This window comes from Dreissena polymorpha, chromosome 7 (assembly GCF_020536995.1).
Source record: "Dreissena polymorpha isolate Duluth1 chromosome 7, UMN_Dpol_1.0, whole genome shotgun sequence".
NCBI lineage: Eukaryota > Metazoa > Mollusca > Bivalvia > Myida > Dreissenidae > Dreissena > Dreissena polymorpha.
In genome coordinates this window covers 6,253,227-6,271,307 of record NC_068361.1, presented here as the reverse complement: position 1 = coordinate 6,271,307, position 18,081 = coordinate 6,253,227, and the positions used below count along the sequence as shown (strand labels likewise).

At 37.7% G+C, this 18,081-nt stretch overlaps 1 protein-coding gene across 24 annotated transcripts in view; it reads left to right on the top strand.

Moving 5' to 3' along the window:
• The window catches only part of LOC127837147 (neurogenic locus notch homolog protein 1-like), a 145,381-nt gene extending 130,534 nt beyond the window's left edge, over window positions 1-14,847 (top strand). For all 24 annotated transcript variants that reach the window (XM_052364021.1, XM_052363997.1, XM_052363998.1 and 21 more), the window contains 13 exons: window positions 26-577; window positions 928-1,031; window positions 1,296-1,500; window positions 3,083-3,258; window positions 3,487-3,736; window positions 4,527-4,791; window positions 5,305-5,453; window positions 5,737-5,980; window positions 6,740-6,830; window positions 7,045-7,375; window positions 7,789-7,940; window positions 8,643-8,888; window positions 9,493-14,847. In XM_052364021.1, the coding sequence (XP_052219981.1) occupies window positions 26-577; window positions 928-1,031; window positions 1,296-1,500; window positions 3,083-3,258; window positions 3,487-3,736; window positions 4,527-4,791; window positions 5,305-5,453; window positions 5,737-5,980; window positions 6,740-6,830; window positions 7,045-7,375; window positions 7,789-7,940; window positions 8,643-8,888; window positions 9,493-10,812 (4,085 nt within the window). In that variant the 3' untranslated portion in view covers window positions 10,813-14,847. The remainder of the gene's footprint in view (window positions 1-25; window positions 578-927; window positions 1,032-1,295; window positions 1,501-3,082; window positions 3,259-3,486; window positions 3,737-4,526; window positions 4,792-5,304; window positions 5,454-5,736; window positions 5,981-6,739; window positions 6,831-7,044; window positions 7,376-7,788; window positions 7,941-8,642; window positions 8,889-9,492) is intronic.
• Window positions 14,848-18,081: the final 3,234 nt, after the last annotated feature.

Here is an 18,081-nt window from a genome sequence, read left to right as displayed (position 1 = left end):
TTCACTTCTGTACTCGCTCTTTCAGACACGTCAATTCAGCAGCTCTGCAACGGGCGAGGCACCTGCTACAACGAGCAAAGCGCGCATCGGTGCGTCTGCTCCTCCGGTTACCTGGGGAGCTACTGTGAGAAGCAGGTGGACCATTGCACCAACCAGCCCTGCCAGCATGGGGGCACCTGTAGGAACTCTGGTGGAACGTACTACTGTCAATGTATGCAGGGATACACGGGAACGAATTGCGAGCAAAACGTCAATGACTGCGCGCAACAGCCTTGCGCTAATGGAGGCACATGCTTTGATTTACTAAATGACTTCATTTGTTCGTGTCCGTCCGGGACAACCGGTTTGTTGTGCGAGAATAATCAGGATGACTGCAAGCAGAATCCTTGTTTCAACAATGGCACCTGTGTTGATAAGGTTGGCGGTTTCCTGTGCCAGTGTCCGGCGGGGTATGTTGGCCAGAAGTGCGAGGGTGATATCAACGAATGTCTCTCCAATCCGTGTAGCCCGAGTGGGTACCTGAGCTGTGAACAGCTTCTCAATGACTACAAATGCAACTGCAAACTGGGATTCACGGGTATAATTATGGAATAAAATATCAGATGATTATGAAAAGTGTTATAGCACAATGTGGATTTTTTTTTTGAAATAGTGTGTAATCTTCTGAATAATGTAAGAAAAATAACTATGGCTCACTGTTTGTGTCTGAAAGCTGCAATTAAATGATATTCTATTATGAAAAGAATATTTTTTAGATTGAATGAGACTCTGTGCAATTAATGAAATGTGCAGAAACAATACAATTAATCTCTTTCTAAACATTAACTTAAGAAATAAGCGAAATTATTATTTTTATTTTTTTTTATATCTAGGAATACACTGTCATAGAAAATTTGTATCAATATGTTAACAATTTTATTTTTCCAGGTCGTCAGTGCATGACGCGTATCAACTTCTGTCAGGCGTCTCCATGCCAGAATATGGCAAGCTGCCAAAACAATGAAACCGGACCTATCTGTCTATGTCCGCCGGTAAGCTGATTTAAGTCAGAGTTTAGAAACATCATTTATACTGACATAAAAAGCTGCTTTCTTATTTTGGATTGTTTTCAGTTAATTTTTCTTACAAAAATCTGGTATGCATGATTGATATTAGTGCATGTTATAACTGTTATTTTATAGTTATTTATTTTATCCGTCTTTCATTTAAGTGTACATTTTTTTAATATAACAAATTGGCAACCATTAATAAGTGCACACAGGAAAGCTTATGTAAGCATAATTAACAATTTGCAGGGATTTACTGGTGAATTCTGCGAGAGAATTAGCACCATATGCGACCAAGTGATGTGCCAAAATGGGGGACGTTGTGAGCTGAAGAGTGAGACGTTGTTCACATGCATGTGTTCTTACGGATGGTCCGGTCCTTATTGTGAGACCAACGTCAATGAATGCAGCTCAAATCCGTGTCTCAACTTTGGGCAGTGTTTGGACCGAAATGGTACGCAAGATTTCATTTGTTGTTTTGGTATTCAAGATTTCATTATACCCCCACAAACGAAGTTTAGGGGGGTATATAGGAGTGAACTTGTTTGCCGGTCGGTCTGTCGGTCTGTCTGTCGGTGTGTATTAAGTTTCCGCTCTCTAATTCAAGTAGTTTTCATCCGATCTTTACCAAACTTGGTCAGAAGTTGTATCTACATGATGTCTAGGCCAAGTTTGAACATGGGCCTTGCCGGGTCAAAAACTAGGTCACGGGGTCACTAAGTGCGTTTCAAACATTCAGCATGTTGTCCGCTCTCTAATTCAAATAGTTTTCATTCGATCTTCACCAAACTTGGTCAGAAGTTGTATCTAGATCATCTTAAGGCCAAGTTCGAACATGGGCCTTGCCGGGTCAAAAACTAGGTCACGGGGTCACTTAGTGCGTTTTTTAACATTCAGCATGGTGTCGTCTCTCTAATTCAAGTAGTTTTCATCCGATCTTCACCAAACTTGGTCAGAAGTTTTATCTAGATGATCTGAAGGCCAAGTTAGAACATGGGCCTTGCCGGGTCAAAAACTAGGTCACAGGGACACTTAGTACGTTTTACACATTGAGTATGGTGTCCGCTCTCTATTTCAAGTAGTTTAAATCCGATCTTCACCAAACTTGGTCAGAAGTTGTAACTAGATGATGTGTAGGTCAAGTTCGAACATGGGCCATGCCGGGTCAAAAACTAGGTCACGGGGTCACTTAGTGTGTTTTAAACCTCACCATGTTGTCCGCTCTCTTATTCAAGTAGTTTTTATCCAATCTTCAATAAAATTGGTCAGAAGTTGTATCTTGATAATGTCTAGGGCAAGTTTGAATATGGATCATGACGGGTCAAAAACAAGGTCACGGGTCACTTAGTGCGTTTTAAACATCACAATGTTGTACCCTCTCTAATTAAAGAAGTTTTCATCCAATCTTCACCAAACTTGGTTAGAAGTTGTATCTAGATGATGTCTAGGTAAAGTTTTATCTAAATGATTTCTAGGACAAGTTTGAACATGGGCCATTCCGGGCCCAAAACTAGGTCACAGGGTCACTTAGTGCGTTTTTTAACATTCAGCATGGTGTCCGCCTTCTAATTCAAGTAGTTTAATCCGATCTTCACCAAACTTGGTCAGAAGTTTTATGGAGATGATCTTAAGGCCAAGTTAGAACATGGGCCTTTCTGGGTCAAAAACTAGGTCAAGGGGTCACTTAGTGCGTTTTAAAAATTGAGCATGGTGTCCGCTGTTTTTGTGAAGACGACATGCAAAATATTATGTGTCAATGCGGCATATGGGGGAATTCGTCACGTCTGTGACAAAGCTCTAGTTGGTTTCTGTTTTTATACTAAGATTTCAATGGTTGTTGTTTTGGTACGCAAGATTTGAGTGGCTGATGTTCATTATGCAAGATTTTATTTGTTGTTGTTTTGGTAAGCAAGATTGCACTGGTTGTTTTAAGATTATGCTAGATTTCTTACGTTGTTGTTTAGGTACACAAGATTTCATTGGTTGTTTTTTTTAGGGCAAGTTTGTGTTTATAAGTAGTATTTTTATATTTTCAGGTTACTTTGAATGCCTCTGCCCAATGTATTACACGGGTATCAGGTGTGAAGTCTACAGCTCTTCAGCAACTCCTGGTATTGGTAAACCCATACAGGCCACTACAAACCCTCCAACAATTCCTGTTCTGTGTTCACAGCTTGGCTGTGAATCGAAGGCAAACAATGGGAAATGTGATGTAAGCATTATTTACATGTTGTGAGGTTTTGTGTTTTGTCTTCCTTTTTTGGGTATGGTTGCCTGGACTTTTGCAAAGTTTTATAATTAAGTTTTAACTTAAAACTTTTAATAAACATTGAAAACTTATTTAACTTTGGTTTGTTTTATTTTGGCCTATTTGGGGTAAACTTGTGGAATGATAAAAGCAAATCAGGGAACAGTAATGACCAATATTGTTTCTTTTTAGCCTGAATGCAACATTCCACAGTGCAACTATGATAACTTCGAATGCGCAACGGGAAACAGGCCATGGGGGAACTGTAAGACCGATGGCGTATTGTGTTGGAACGTTTTCAACGACAGCAAGTGTGACCCGCAGTGTGATAATGAGGCTTGTCTTTTTGATGGTTTTGACTGTATTCGGTCAATTGGTGAATGCAACCCAATATATGACCGCTACTGCACCGAGGTGTACGGGAATGGAGTCTGTGAGAAAGGTATGCTCGTAATAGTTTTGAACAAACCCATGTTTATTTAACAAAACTGTCTGAATTGTTTCCACAGATAGAAGCTAATCTTTGATTTGGTTTGCAAATTATAGACAGGAAAACCTCCTCTGTTCCAACTGATTTCCACGTATTTTACTAATTCATAAGAAAATGTGTAAATCTTTGCCCAACATGTGTGATCTTAGTTAACATGGATTTATTATGCCCCCACTAAACAAAGTTTAGGGGGGTATATAGGAGTGAGCATGTCTTTCGGTCTGTCGGTCGTTCTGTCTGTCAGTCTGTCAGTCACTCCGTGTCCGCTCTCTAATTCAAGTAGTTTTCATCCGATCTTCACCAAACTTGGTCAGAAGTTGTATCTAGGAGATGTCTAGGTCAAGTTCGAATATGGGTCATGCCGGATCAAAAACAAGGTCACTGGATCACTTAGTACGTTTTACACATTCAGCATGGTGTCTGCTCTCTAATTCAAGTAGTTTTCATCTGATCTTCACCACACTTGGTTAGAAGTTGTATCTAAGATAGGTAGATGTGTATGTCAAGTTTGAACATGGGCCATGCAGGGTCAAAAACCAGGTCACGGGGTCACTTAGTGTGTTTTAAACATTGAGCATGGTTTCCGCTGTTTTTTGTGAAGACAACATGCAAAATATTCTGTGTCAATGCGGCATGTGGGGGTATTCGTCACGTCTGTGACAAAGCTCTAGTTAGGGTAGGTGATTTCAACTGGTTTGAAAATTTTCTAAATTTATGTAAGAAATAACACGCTTTCCCGCAGGTTGCAACACGGCTGCCTGTAATTGGGACGGCCTGGACTGCAGCAAGGAGCCAGAGAGACTTGTGTTTGGTACCCTTGTGATCGTCGTGGGCGTGCCGCCGCAAGACTTCCTCAACATGTCCAAAGAGTTCCTGCGCAAGCTGGGGCACCTGCTGCGGGCTGTTGTCATGATAAAGCTTGACGGCAATGGCAATAAAATGGTGTACCCGTGGACCAAGGAGGGGGGTCAAGGCGGTCGGAGACGTCGCGCTGGGGATGTGCAAGGGTGAGCATCTCTTGCTTTTACAGCGATTGTATTTTCTTCAATGTTTTAGGAATGGGTCATGCCCAATGTATTTTGACCTAACAATGATTCTAGGCATCACACTAAGTCTCAAATATGAATAATTAATGGTTTTGGTTGAGTATTTGTGTTTGCTATTGAAGGGCCAGTATCCATCAAATTTGGAATGTTTTGTTGAGAAATACTGTCATTGGGAAAGTATTCAGAAAGATGTGTTAAAATATATTGTCACCGGGAAAGTGTTCAGAAAAATATTTTAAGAAATATTCATTAGGGAATGATTTGTTGAGAAATATTGTCATTCGGAAAGTGTTTAGAAATATAATTAATAAGCATTGATATTAGTTGTATAATGGTTGAATTTAGTATTTGAGTAGTTTTAAAAACCAACTATCTACTTTCATATTTGTAAATTAAAGGACAGTTCATGTTTAGTTCACGAAAGCAATAATTTGTTCTTATTTCTTCAAAAAGAAGTTTGATGACAATTTTCAGAACAATCATACACCTGATCATTGATATCCAACCATGCCTGACAGAAGGATTTCATGAATGTTTCGACACGGCGCAGTCGGCTGCAGAGTTCATAGTTGCAGCGTTGCAAAACCGCTGGACTACGCCACTACCTGTTGTCAGCGTGTCAGGTGTGTAATGACTATTAACCATGTCAGACTAAGCACATGTAAGTGACTTCACTAAGTAAATGTATTTTGTTTGTAAATCATCCATCATTTAATGGAACATTAGATTATTAATTATTTAACAGAACATTTATTTACCTTTCTATCAGTGATGTGAACTTGCACCTATCTCTCCATCATTAAATTGAACTTTCACCTATTTATCCATTATTCAATTGATCTTGCCTCTCTATCCATTATTAATTTGAACTTGTATCTATTTTTCTGTCATTTTCCCATCTTTCAGGTGATGCTCCTCCAGGAACACAAACAGACCCACCCAAGACCTCTCTATCTACCCCTTTAGTCATCACAATAGCGATAGCAGCAGTCATCATTCTTTCGTTGGTTATCGTTCTTGTCATCAGCAGAAAGCGTGTGCGAGGGATCACATGGTTTCCCGAGGGATGGTTCTCGCGAGGAAGTGAGGCCAGTTCATCGTCAAGGATGTCATCCAAGCGACATGGGCCGGACGGTGGGGAGGAAATGAAGTAAGGCTTCCAATAGAAAAAAGAAGTTTATATTGTGCATTTGTGTACAACCACTCTTGAATACCTATTCTGCGAGGATTATCTGTCCATGTTCATGTCACCGAGCCTTCATAGCCTTAAAATGCAGCAGTGTATAAAAATAGCCTTGTTATTATTTATGAGCATGACAACTTTTTCAATACTAAAGTTGAAAAATTATATCAATGTATTGCATGTATATTGATAGTGTTCATCATTTAATAACCGAATTGTCAGTTTCTGAAATTCTGAATTTCAACTGGAAGTTTTGTTTTCCAAACAACGCAGTGAAAACATATTAATTATTGGGAAAAATATCGTTTAAGAAACAAAAAAATTGGAAATAAGAATGTTATTTAACACATATATCATGAAGGAATATGAGGAAGTTATAAGAATAAATAGTTGTTTTATATATGGCTGATTGTAATTTTATATGCTATTTTATCAAAATGCTTTGATAAAATTGATTATTCTGTTAAAATTCATTCATTAGTGTACTGGCTCATATGTCGGAGTTATAAAGTGGTACGAAAAATTTGCCATTTTTTGTATGTCGTCTTCATAAGTCTGGTCAAAATTGTATGAACACAGGTGAATGAAAATCTGCGTAATAGTAAATCAAATCTTTTTTTATACGAAAATGCAATAAAAATAATGAAAAAATAATGACCATTTGTGAATTTATTATGAGGAATGCTAGTTACAATTATAAATGGATCCCGTTTCTTTTCACGTCAGGAATATCAGCAAGGGCTCCATTGACAAGGTGGACAACAATGACAACATGACTGTCGACGACTGGGAGCCCCACCCTGCCAAGCGCATTAAGGTAAGTGGTAAAACTCTTGAACATTAGAGTCACTTATAATTTGTTTCAGTTGGTGTATCTGAAACAACATCCCTGGGATTTATCGAACTTTTCGAGACAAAATAACATCTCAAGTATTAACTATAAACACATTATTTGTTCATACTGAAACTTTTACTTAAAAGAAAACTCGAATAAATATGAAACAATAAGCACACATAATTCTTAAAATCAGATGGAGCAACAAGGCGAGTCCACAACGGACGACTCTGACACGCGTCAGTGGACAACCCAGCACCTGGAGGCAGCAAACGTTCTGACACCACCGAGTGGCGATGAGTTGAACTCTAAGGATGTAGATGTCCGTGGCCCGGACGGATTCACGCCACTAATGCTGGCGGCCATACGAGGCATGGGACCGGACGCTGGATTGGACAATGAGAGCAGTGGGTCAGGGGCGACTTCTTCCACCGGCGACAGCGAGGAATCTGACGAGAAGTCGCCGGAAATTATTCGCTCCCTTCTCATGCAGGGGGCTGCTATTAATGCCCAAACTGATCGCACAGGTAAGTTTACCTGGAGTTTGTTTCTCCTGTAGAGACTATTGTTTTCCCTTTAAATGGTCTCAGTATTACAACTATTTTATCCTATTATTCATTCTTAACTAATGATAAATGAGTTTTTCTTAATATTTAATAAGTTTAACACCTTTTTAAGGTTTATCAAACTTTCATTTTTGTTAAACTATTAAAGTGACCGAAAACTATGAACTGTTGGTTGACTAACTAATTCCCCTGTAACTGTATTCACATGATTTTTTTATTCTCTTGTCCGTTTCGTAACACAATAATTGCAAACAGGGGAAGTTTCCACTTTTGCTATCAAATACATTTCTGAATTCCTACTGACATGAAAGTATTTTTTTTTCACATTCTGAGTTTCAATGTTGATTCAAATGTTGAGTACTTTATTCCTCTAGGAGAGACTTCCCTGCACCTGGCCGCACGTTACGCTCGTGCAGATGCTGCAAAGGCGTTACTGGACGCTGGGGCAGACTCGAACGCTCAAGATGCCTCTGGTAGAACCCCTCTACACACTGCAGTTGCTGCCGATGCACAAGGCGTGTTTCAGGTAAAAAGAGATACCTTTTTTTTATGTCCCCCACCACTATAGTGGGGGACATATTGTTTTTGCCCTGTTTGTTGGTTGGTTGGGTTGTGTGTTTGTGTGTTTGTTTGCTCCAACTTTTAACATTTTGCCATTACTTTTGCAATATTGAAGATAGTAACTTCATATTTGGCATGCATGTGTATCTCATGGAGCTGCACATTTTGAGTGGTGAAAGGTCAAGGTCATCTTTCAAGGTCAAATACATAGCTTCAAAGCCGCACAGAAGGGGACATAGTGTTTCCGACAAACACATATCTTGTTTGGAATAAATCTTTTAAGCCCATCTCGCTCTGACATTTCAAATCAATGATGCAAATGCTTGTGATATTACATATTTTTACAAATAGACTGTATAAGAATGTTAAATATGACTGGAACTCCCCATAATATTCTTATCTTAGATTTATATATTATTTTCAAAATCACCTAAATATTTATGACACTACATTGCAGATTTCTCAAAACTGCCCAATATTTGGGGTTGTTTAAATTAATTTCTCCTTATTTATCATTTATAGATTTTGTTGCAGAAACATTTAACAAATCAGATTGCTGAAACCCATTATGGCACAACATTCATTTTTGTTATTGCAGTGTAACAATATAAAAACCTGTTTATTAAGCCTAAACTTATACTCTATAAGATGATGTCAACTCTTGCAGATCTTGTTGCGGAATCGCTTAACGAATTTGAATGCTCGCACTCATGACGGAACTACCCCTCTGATCCTGGCTGCTCGTCTCGCTATCGAGGGGATGGTGGAGGAACTTATCAATGCAGAGGCGGACATTAACGCCATGGATGACAACGGCAAAACTGCGCTTCATTGGGCGGCAGCCGTTAACAATGCAGAAGCCACGTTGATTCTGCTCCAACATGGTGCTAATAGGGATGCACAGAATCAGAAGGTATGGGGTCTCAATTAAAAGTTGTTTGTGTTTAGTTATTAATCAGATAATGTGTCTTCAATAATTGTATGCTACCAACACCCTTGTAAGTACAATCTGTACATACTTCAACAACATACTCTTTGTCCTTAAACACCAACTTGTTTCTCTTTTTTTCAACATTAATTTCTTAGAATTTCTATGCAGTGATTATTAGAACTTGCTTCATGTTCTGGTTTGTGGTTCCTGGAGCTATTCATCACTTCTGTTGTCCTGAAAAAAGAGGTCTTTAGCAATAATTAGCCTCATTCTGTGAAAACAGGGCTTATTGCATGTGCGTTAAGTGTCATCCCAGATTAGCATGTGCAGTATGCACCACGTGCAGTCTGTACAGGATAATCAGGGACAACACTTTTAATCTCAACTGGATTTGTGTTCAGAAGAGACTATCTTTAAATAAACATTCCATAAAGAAGCAGAGAGTGTTCCCCTGATAAGCCCATAGGGACTCTTCAGGCTGTTCTTTGGCAAAACTTAACGCACATGCATTAAGCCAAGCTTTCCCAAAACATGGCTTTAATTGTTATACATATGTGATTGATCATCTGTCTTTTTCATCTTTCAGGATGAGACACCATTGTTCTTGGCAGCCAAGGAGGGCAGTTATGAAACGGCGAAGATTTTACTGGATCACTATGCAAACCGGGAAATTGCCGACCACATGGACAGGTTGCCAAGGGACGTAGCGGCTGAGAGACTTCATAATGATATTCTTCACATGTTGGAAGAGTATCGAATACCGTCACCTGGTGGGATGCAGTTGCATAACGGTTTAGCAACGTCTCCCAATGGGCTGCACGCTCTTCTGCATCCACACAAGAGCAAGAACAAGCAGAGGAGAAATAAAAATAATGGACAAATGAAGGACAGTCACTCTTCTTACTCTCCTGATGGAGGTAAGAATGTGAGAAAAACTAAAAGTAAGAAGAAGAGTGGTGGTTCACAAAGGGTAGGAACAAACGGTGAAGTGTCTTCCATAGGAACATTATCTCCAGGTGACCTCATGGAGTCGCCGAACGGCTATGAAATGACGTCGCCAACGTATGACAATGTGATTGGGCAGGGAAATATGTTAGGTCTTCATCATTCCCAGCTGAACTGCATTGATGACATTCGCGTTAGTTGTTCGCAGATCACGAATCGTATGGATGATCATTGTGTTATGTCGAACCACTACAAGAAACCGGACTCAATGTTGGAGGCCCAGCGACACATGGAGATGCTGCAATCTTCAGACTGGTTACAGAACCAGCAACACCAGGTCTCTATGTCGCCAATGACGATGACGTCGTCAATCCCCACTCCCCCATCCAGTAATTCATCTCACAGCAGCTCCATGGGAATGGACGGGAAACACTCGCCAATGAAGGGCGGAAAACAGCTTCCCACTTCGCCCCCACATTATCTCGCTATGCAGCAACTCTCGCAACGAAATCGCCCACAGAAAAGCCCCCATCAGCATCACATGGACGCCTACACGTACGATCAGCATCTCCAGCAGCAACAACAGCATCATCATCAGCAGGCGATGTTGGACTCTTCGCGGCACCACAACATGCAGACATTCATGCTCTATGACATTCACCAGCAGAAGGTGTCGACACCCATTCAAATACAGCACATGCAGCCTTATCCCACCCCACCGTCTCAGCACAGCTACCTTGGTACGGACAGCACATCCCCGCAGCAGGGAATGAATGGGATTCCGGAAAATATTCTCACACCTTCGCCGGATTGTCCGGGAGATTCACCCGGGCACTGGTCCAGCAGCTCGCCCCATTCGGCGCATTCTGATTGGTCAGAGGGGATCTCAAGTCCAGTGCCGCCAATTGGCAGTCAGCCAATGAAACGACAGCAAATGACAAATGATGCCATCTTTATTTAAATTACTGTTCTTTGGATCAAGAAATTTGGAGATGAGTTCGGATTATTGAGAATTGCACATTCTGAAATTGTCTTCAGAATTAATTTCATCAATGCATGATATTGATTTGAAGTGTGATGATTTGTGGGAAAATGTGAAAGTGCATTGAATTATTTTGAAGCTGCACACCTAGGTTTTGCTGGCAAAATTAGTGCAGTTTTTTACACGAAGAAGAAAGGGTTCTTTTTTTAATAAACCTTTGACCAGAATCACACTCTGTTAAGTGAACTATGTTTAAATTGTTATTTTTAGACAGAGCATTGGATTAATAAACTGTGTTAAGTATAAAAAACAAAACAATGTTTTATGTGCTATAATTATGTGGTGCAAATTTGTTTTCTCTGTTTTCTGTGATGTGCACATTTTGTAAAAATAATGAAGATGTAGATGCAGCATGAAAATTATGTTGTAAATAACATGTATGTTTTTGCAAAGTAAATTTTTACTTTGAAATACACATTTGATGTTTATCAATAATCTTTGTCTTATTTTATTGGTAGATCTGCATGCAAATTAGTCGAAGTATCCTTGTGAAAAAACTATTATTAATTTTGAACCTACTTACGTAATTAATATTATTTAAAAGGATAACTCATGTGTATGGTTTGAAGATATTATAGATAGATATGTGGGGATAAGCACTGTTTTGCATTTTACTGAAAGTGTTATATTTAAATGAAATACAGTTTTGAAATTATTATATCATTCGTGTAATTCTCTGCATACATGCTTTGTGTAAATAGGCAGGTGACACTTGAATATTTTAATTTTATTTACATCAAACCAGCTTTTAAAACAAAGTACATGTATGTGCTGAAAATTTTAATACTGGTATTTTAGATAATGACTGTGCAGTTTTTGTCAATGTTTTCCAAAATGTTTTTATTTTTATTGTTTTAACATTATTTGGATAAGATTTTATAAAAAATGGGGGAATGTGTGGGAAAAAAAGCAGGGATAAATTACATGTATCTAAAGTGTGGAGTGACACTTTGCTGTTCCAAGGAACTCTAAACATATATAATCTGTATGAAGAAAGTGCAGTCTTGTTAAAGAATGTGCGGACTTTTCTCAAAACAAGTGGGGTGACATTGCCACCCATAAGCTGTACATTTAGATTTTGTGAGATGCTGAGATTTCAAATTGATCTCTGTGCATTTATTTCATTAGTTTACTTCATCGATTGTCATAACGTGGTTCAGTTTTTTATGACGTTGCATTGTTACATTTTTAAAGATGATAGATTCATATGGAAGGTTTTTCATTGTTATCTACATGTATACAGTATAGAATGACATTACCCATACTGCATTTCTGTTCACAGTTTTTGCATTTTAAATTTCTTGTAAAAAATCTGTTGCATTGTTTGTTTATAGTCATGAATGCATTTAATATTTGAAGTAAACATATTTATTATGCCCCCCTTTGAAGAAGAGGGGGTATATTGTTTTGCTCATGTCGGTCCGTCCGTCCGTATGTCCTTATGTCCGTCCACGAGATGGTTTCCGGATGATAACTCAAGAACGCTTAGGCCTAGGATCATGAAACTTCATAGGTACATTGATCATGACTCGCAGATGACCCCTATTGATTTTGAGATCACTAGATCTAAGGTCAAGGTCACGGTGACCCGAAATAGTAAAATGGTTTCCGGATGATAACTCAAGAACACTTATGGCTAGGATCATGAAACTTGATAGGTAGATTGATCATGACTCGCAGATGACCCCTATTGATTTTCAGGTCACTAGGTCAAAGGTCAAGGTCAGGGTGACCCAAAATAGTAAAATGGTTTCCGGATGATAAATCAAGAACGCTTATGGCTAGGATCATGAAACTTCATAGGTACATTGATCATGACTTGCAGATGACCCCTATTGATTTTCAGGTCACTAGGTCAAAGGTCAAGGTCACAGTGACAAAAAACATATTCACACAATGGCTGTCACTACAACGGAGAGCCCATATGGGGGGCATGCATGTTTTACAAACAGCCCTTGTTGTTTTATGGTTTGAAATGCAATGAATTAAAATGAAGGTAAAACAAACAGATTTTGTATTTTTCAATACAAGATTTTGTTGGATTGTTTTATAGGCTTTTTGACCAAACAAACAATAATTCGCTTAATTTTGTGTTACAGTATTTTAGAGACCAAACATGTATGACTTAGTTCATAGAAGCAGTTTAAGGTTGAACAAAGTACATATGTTGCATATATTCAATTCCAGTTTAAGGGTATATACCGTGAAGGGTACATTTGTAATGCTTTTATAATAGTCACAAGTATAAAACAAATCTGTCGCTGAAGGACAGTGCAAGGGTCCAAAGGATGTTTATTTTTCCAGTTGTTTATTTAACTGTAAAATGTGTTAATCGACACCAGTGAGAGCAGTTTTGATGTGTATATTTTGTACTTTGCATACACTGTATAGAAAGCTGTTATTTTTGTTTGACAGTGTTTTGATTTGGTGACTATATATATATATATTTTACATATGTTTGACAGATTGACATATGTTTTTAAGTATTAAATAGTTTGGCATATTTCTTATTTTCAGTTTGGCTTACTTAAAAAAATCTTACTTTTTAACTCATGCGTATATTTAAAGTAACTTGTAAAACATGTCTCTTGCATGTATAAAATTATTTATTGATAAGTGCTTCATTTTGAATGCTCTTGTTTAAATACCCACAAGCTAATAATCATTGGGATTATAGCACTGCTATGTATTGATGTTTTCTATTAATGCATTTTGTGAAATGTGCTACCATCAGACAATAGGTTATGTATATAAACAACTTTATTTCGATTCCAATCGCAGGGTCTTTATTTCGATTCCAGTCGCAGGGTCTTGTAACAAAAAATGTTTCAATCCATTATTTGACTTACTATCGTGAAAATTTGTTTATTGGTTACGTGTGTTGAAAGTAAGACACCTATCAAAATTGAGGTAATCGGGTCAAAGCTCAAGGTCACATGCGCGTGTTGAATAAAAATTGGTTTCCGCATTATTTCTGGATAATTCTAAGGACCGTATAAATAAGTATGTTGATTATAAGTCTTGACGAAGGATGACCCCAATTTATTTTCAAATTAAGAGATCTAAGGTCATGGTCACAGTGATGACTTTGCTACTAGTTGGGGCATACACGTCATATTGCAAACATCACTTGTAAGTTTAAAGATATTGACTCATAGGGCATAATGTGTACATTTGTAAATATCTTACAGTAGCTCAAATTCTAGTGTTTTTCAAATATGAACTAAAGATGTTAATTAATAATTGTGTATGCCAATTTTGAACAAAACCAAATTAGCTATTTAATCTTACTTGTGTGCTTAGATAATTTAACTATATTGTTGGCCTTCTGTGGTCTTTTACAGATATATGTTTAAGTAACTGATCAAAAAGTATCATCTGGGAAGGTAGATATTGCCTTAAATTAGTTCTTCCTTCAGCTATTAAAACCAGTTCAAATATGATTATGAACAAAACCGTTTTATCAACACCATTTTAATTACGCCTACATGTTCGTGACCCTCTCTTTTACTAGATCTATATGATCTTACTGCAACTGCTTTTTTATTTGGTTGGTTTATTTCCTTCATGGCTTCACTACAGCTTATCTCATACATTTTCACAAATCGTCCATGTAATTCAGTAAGCATGTTTTAAGGTATTACTTGTCAGTACATGATTGCTGCTGTAAATGTGTTCACATTGGTCTTCGGTCTGAATTGGAAATGAAAGAACATAAGATGCACGATGCATGTTTACTCAATCAGTCACGTGTTATATTTGTTAAATGATCTGTCACGTGGTTTTTATTAGAAAAATCGCGTGCTGAACGATGTCACATGGCTTGTACATGTATAATGGGCCGCATTTATTCACATTCGTTCGTTATATCATTTCTCATTTATATATATGTACAGATGAAAATTAATATGAATTTGATATTTAATTAGTAAATAAAATCATACAACTTCAAAATGAATGTGTTTATCTTGTTTCTTCAGTCGATTTAGAAAAGTTAAATCTTTCAGTATATTGTGACCTACACCAATCTAATCGAGCTGCAAAATAAACACCTTTCATTGTTCATGACGTTATACACATTCTGCACTATAGATCTGTTTTTCAAAATTCAATATTGTGAACGTCTGCATATAACACCAACCTACTAATCAAAGCGCTGAAGGCACTGAATTTGTTCGCTGTTGTATAATCGTAGACGCAACTCAGTTTTCAAAATTATGTTATAGTTTTTTATATCGCAAGTTTGAAATGACCACAACCCATTCAAATTTATAAAGAGTGTGTCTTAGAACACAGGATGAGATGTGTTGTTGTTTTTTTTCAAATCATTGATACAGCTAATCAGTGTGCACAGGCTAATCTTATTTGACATAAATTAAGCCCCGTTTTCGCTGAAAGCAGCCAATATGTACAGATTTCAATGATAAACTTTAGACTGGCAAACGTTGTCTTACAAGCTCCTATATACACACTATGTACTGTACCAGTGAGAACAGTCGGCGGTTAGAGCAGACGCTTTTAGCATTCGTCTGCTTAATTTAACTGCAGTTATCCACACAGGCAGTCACGGGTTACGGTTCCTAGCGTAGCTAAACCCATGCTGATTTGCAAAATTGCATCTGCATCATTTGTGAGCTAACTCTCACAAATGAAAATAAATCTGCGAGCAATACTTTATACTCACGAATTAGGTAGTCATCAAGACAGCCCTGTTGACCCGTACATTGTTGTTTATGCATTACTTGTAACCCTAGCAGTTCGCACGGTGTCAACAACTCTTACCTAAACATAGGTATAGAGCACTAATGCGCTTTATCGGCATAGCTGTTTTACTCAGCTTTTCATCACTTTAACATATTAAACGCCAGCAGACATGCATGAATATTTTCGAATATGTCATAGGCTGATTCGAGATAAAAACCTCTGAAATTTGGCTACATCAATGTGTCTCAGCGCAAAGGATGTAGCACTGTTCAGTGTAAGAAATTCCGGACTACTCTCTGAATGTTCAAACGACACAAATTGTGACCCAGTTAAAATTTCGCGTTAAAATCTATCTCGCAGAATTTCAGTTTTGCTTTCAAGATGAGAAAACAATCATTACCAACATAGTATAGTGTCACGATAAGAGGAAAATCGTTAACTTATCCAACCACAATGTTAACCGTAATCGGTCAGCACGTCTGCAAATCGTTCCTGAACGCCTGGATAGGCTGCCCTTATATACAAGTTTGCTATTTTGAAATCAATTGTGTGTCGAAAGGCATTGTGCTAAAATGTGCCATTTACAATTCGCAATGATATTTTTAATGACCTTCGTCATGCGAAAGTGGGTTTTATTCCATATGCGCCCATCATATATATATATAGCCCACTCAGCCTGCGTATCTCTCAGTCTGGTCAGGAGATACATAATGAGACCATAACATATTGAGTGATTTTATAGCGAACAGCATCGCCTCTGACCTGACAGAGCAAATGTACATGTTGGGTTTAAGAAACGCTGGCCGAAACGCATAAGACCAATTTTCGCATGACGCGGCTATGAAAAGGTGATTTAAATGCGGCGAAAGAAAACTGCGTTTAAATAAAAGATTAACATACGATATATTTCGATAGTGAAGAAATATACTTATAATTAGGCATGTGAAGACACATATGATGTGCACTCCCGTAGTATATTTTTTATCTACTTACACTAATGTGTGGTTTGACACTGACTACACCCATTTCATGCGGTGAATATGCAACTTACAAGTGAAACAAACAGTTAAACTTTTATTTTATTTATTTATTTGGAAAAGTATATTGCAAACTTTATTAAACGTCTATTTTCATTTTATTTATTTATTTATTTGGAAAAGTAAATTGCAAACTTTATTTCAAAGTCAGCGTTTACGCCGACTAACGTAACTTGTTCTATTTAGTCGTTTTCGAGTTTAGCGATTATAAAGCATTTTAGGTTGTCTATAGTATACCTGTAGTAATTGGTGAACTCATGTCAAACGTTTTATCAATTGAGAACTGTGAATATAAACAAGCTTAACCTTCTACTATTGCGTTGTTAGCACACGTAAATACAACAGATCGCCGCTATCTGTTGAGAACAAAAGAACGTTTCCCAGAAATCCCCGCTGTAGAGGCATGAACGAGGTTACGAAACAAATCATTCGTGTTATATTTATTTGTTTGTTATATTCGGTTTTAGCGACCATGAAGTATTTTTGTTGTTGTCTATTGTATCCCTAAAGTTATTGTTGAACTCTTGTTCAGCGTTTTATAAATTGAGAATATAAACATGCGTAACGTTATTCTATTGCGTTGTTTTCCCGAATCTATTAATAGCCTCAGAATAACAAGCGTAACCTTATACTATTGCGTTTTTATCACCCGTGCAATTGAACTCTCCCTTGTTTATCGGCAGCCGAATCTATTGATAGCCTCAGATTATGAATGAGCTGAGCAAAAATACTACGTCATGAAGACGCAGCAGAAAGGGGACTATTTTAATCATTCATAAACAATCTTGATCATTCATAAACAATCTTTTCCGCGACACGTATAATACAATTATTGTTTATTGATTCTTTTGTATATAAGCTCATTTCGAAACTATTACATTTAACACGATATTCATATAATGTTTCCGTTTGTGAATGAATATAGTTGGAGAATTCAAACCTGTTGCATACAACTCTTTCTCGCGCGGATAAGGCATGCGTGGTAGGTAGTAGGCTTTTCGTAGATAAGCCGCACCGACCTCAAATTTTGAGCAACAACATAAGCTGTTCGCTACGTGAACAACTAAAAATGGCGTGTCGTTATTACGCAAGTTGATTAAATCCTAAACATTTACATGTACTTCGGAATATCAATGCTCGGAACCAGTCAAATCTCTTTTCAATGTTTAGTTGGGTGTAGCCTAATCTATGTAATTTAAGCGCTGTGCTTTGCCAAGCGACTCATTTAATACAATGAATATATTCATTATGTCGAAATACCGTCTTCCAGGTCATAATACACTAAATAGTTTCCCTATATAATTCAATGTAAAAGCGACAACTTTGAGCGAAAATAAATGCAACATTTTGCACATAGAGACCCCCATAACCATACCTTTTCTTAAAGGCCATTCTAAGCGGAATCAATTTATGCAATATAAAAGATATGTCATGTACAAAGCAAGAA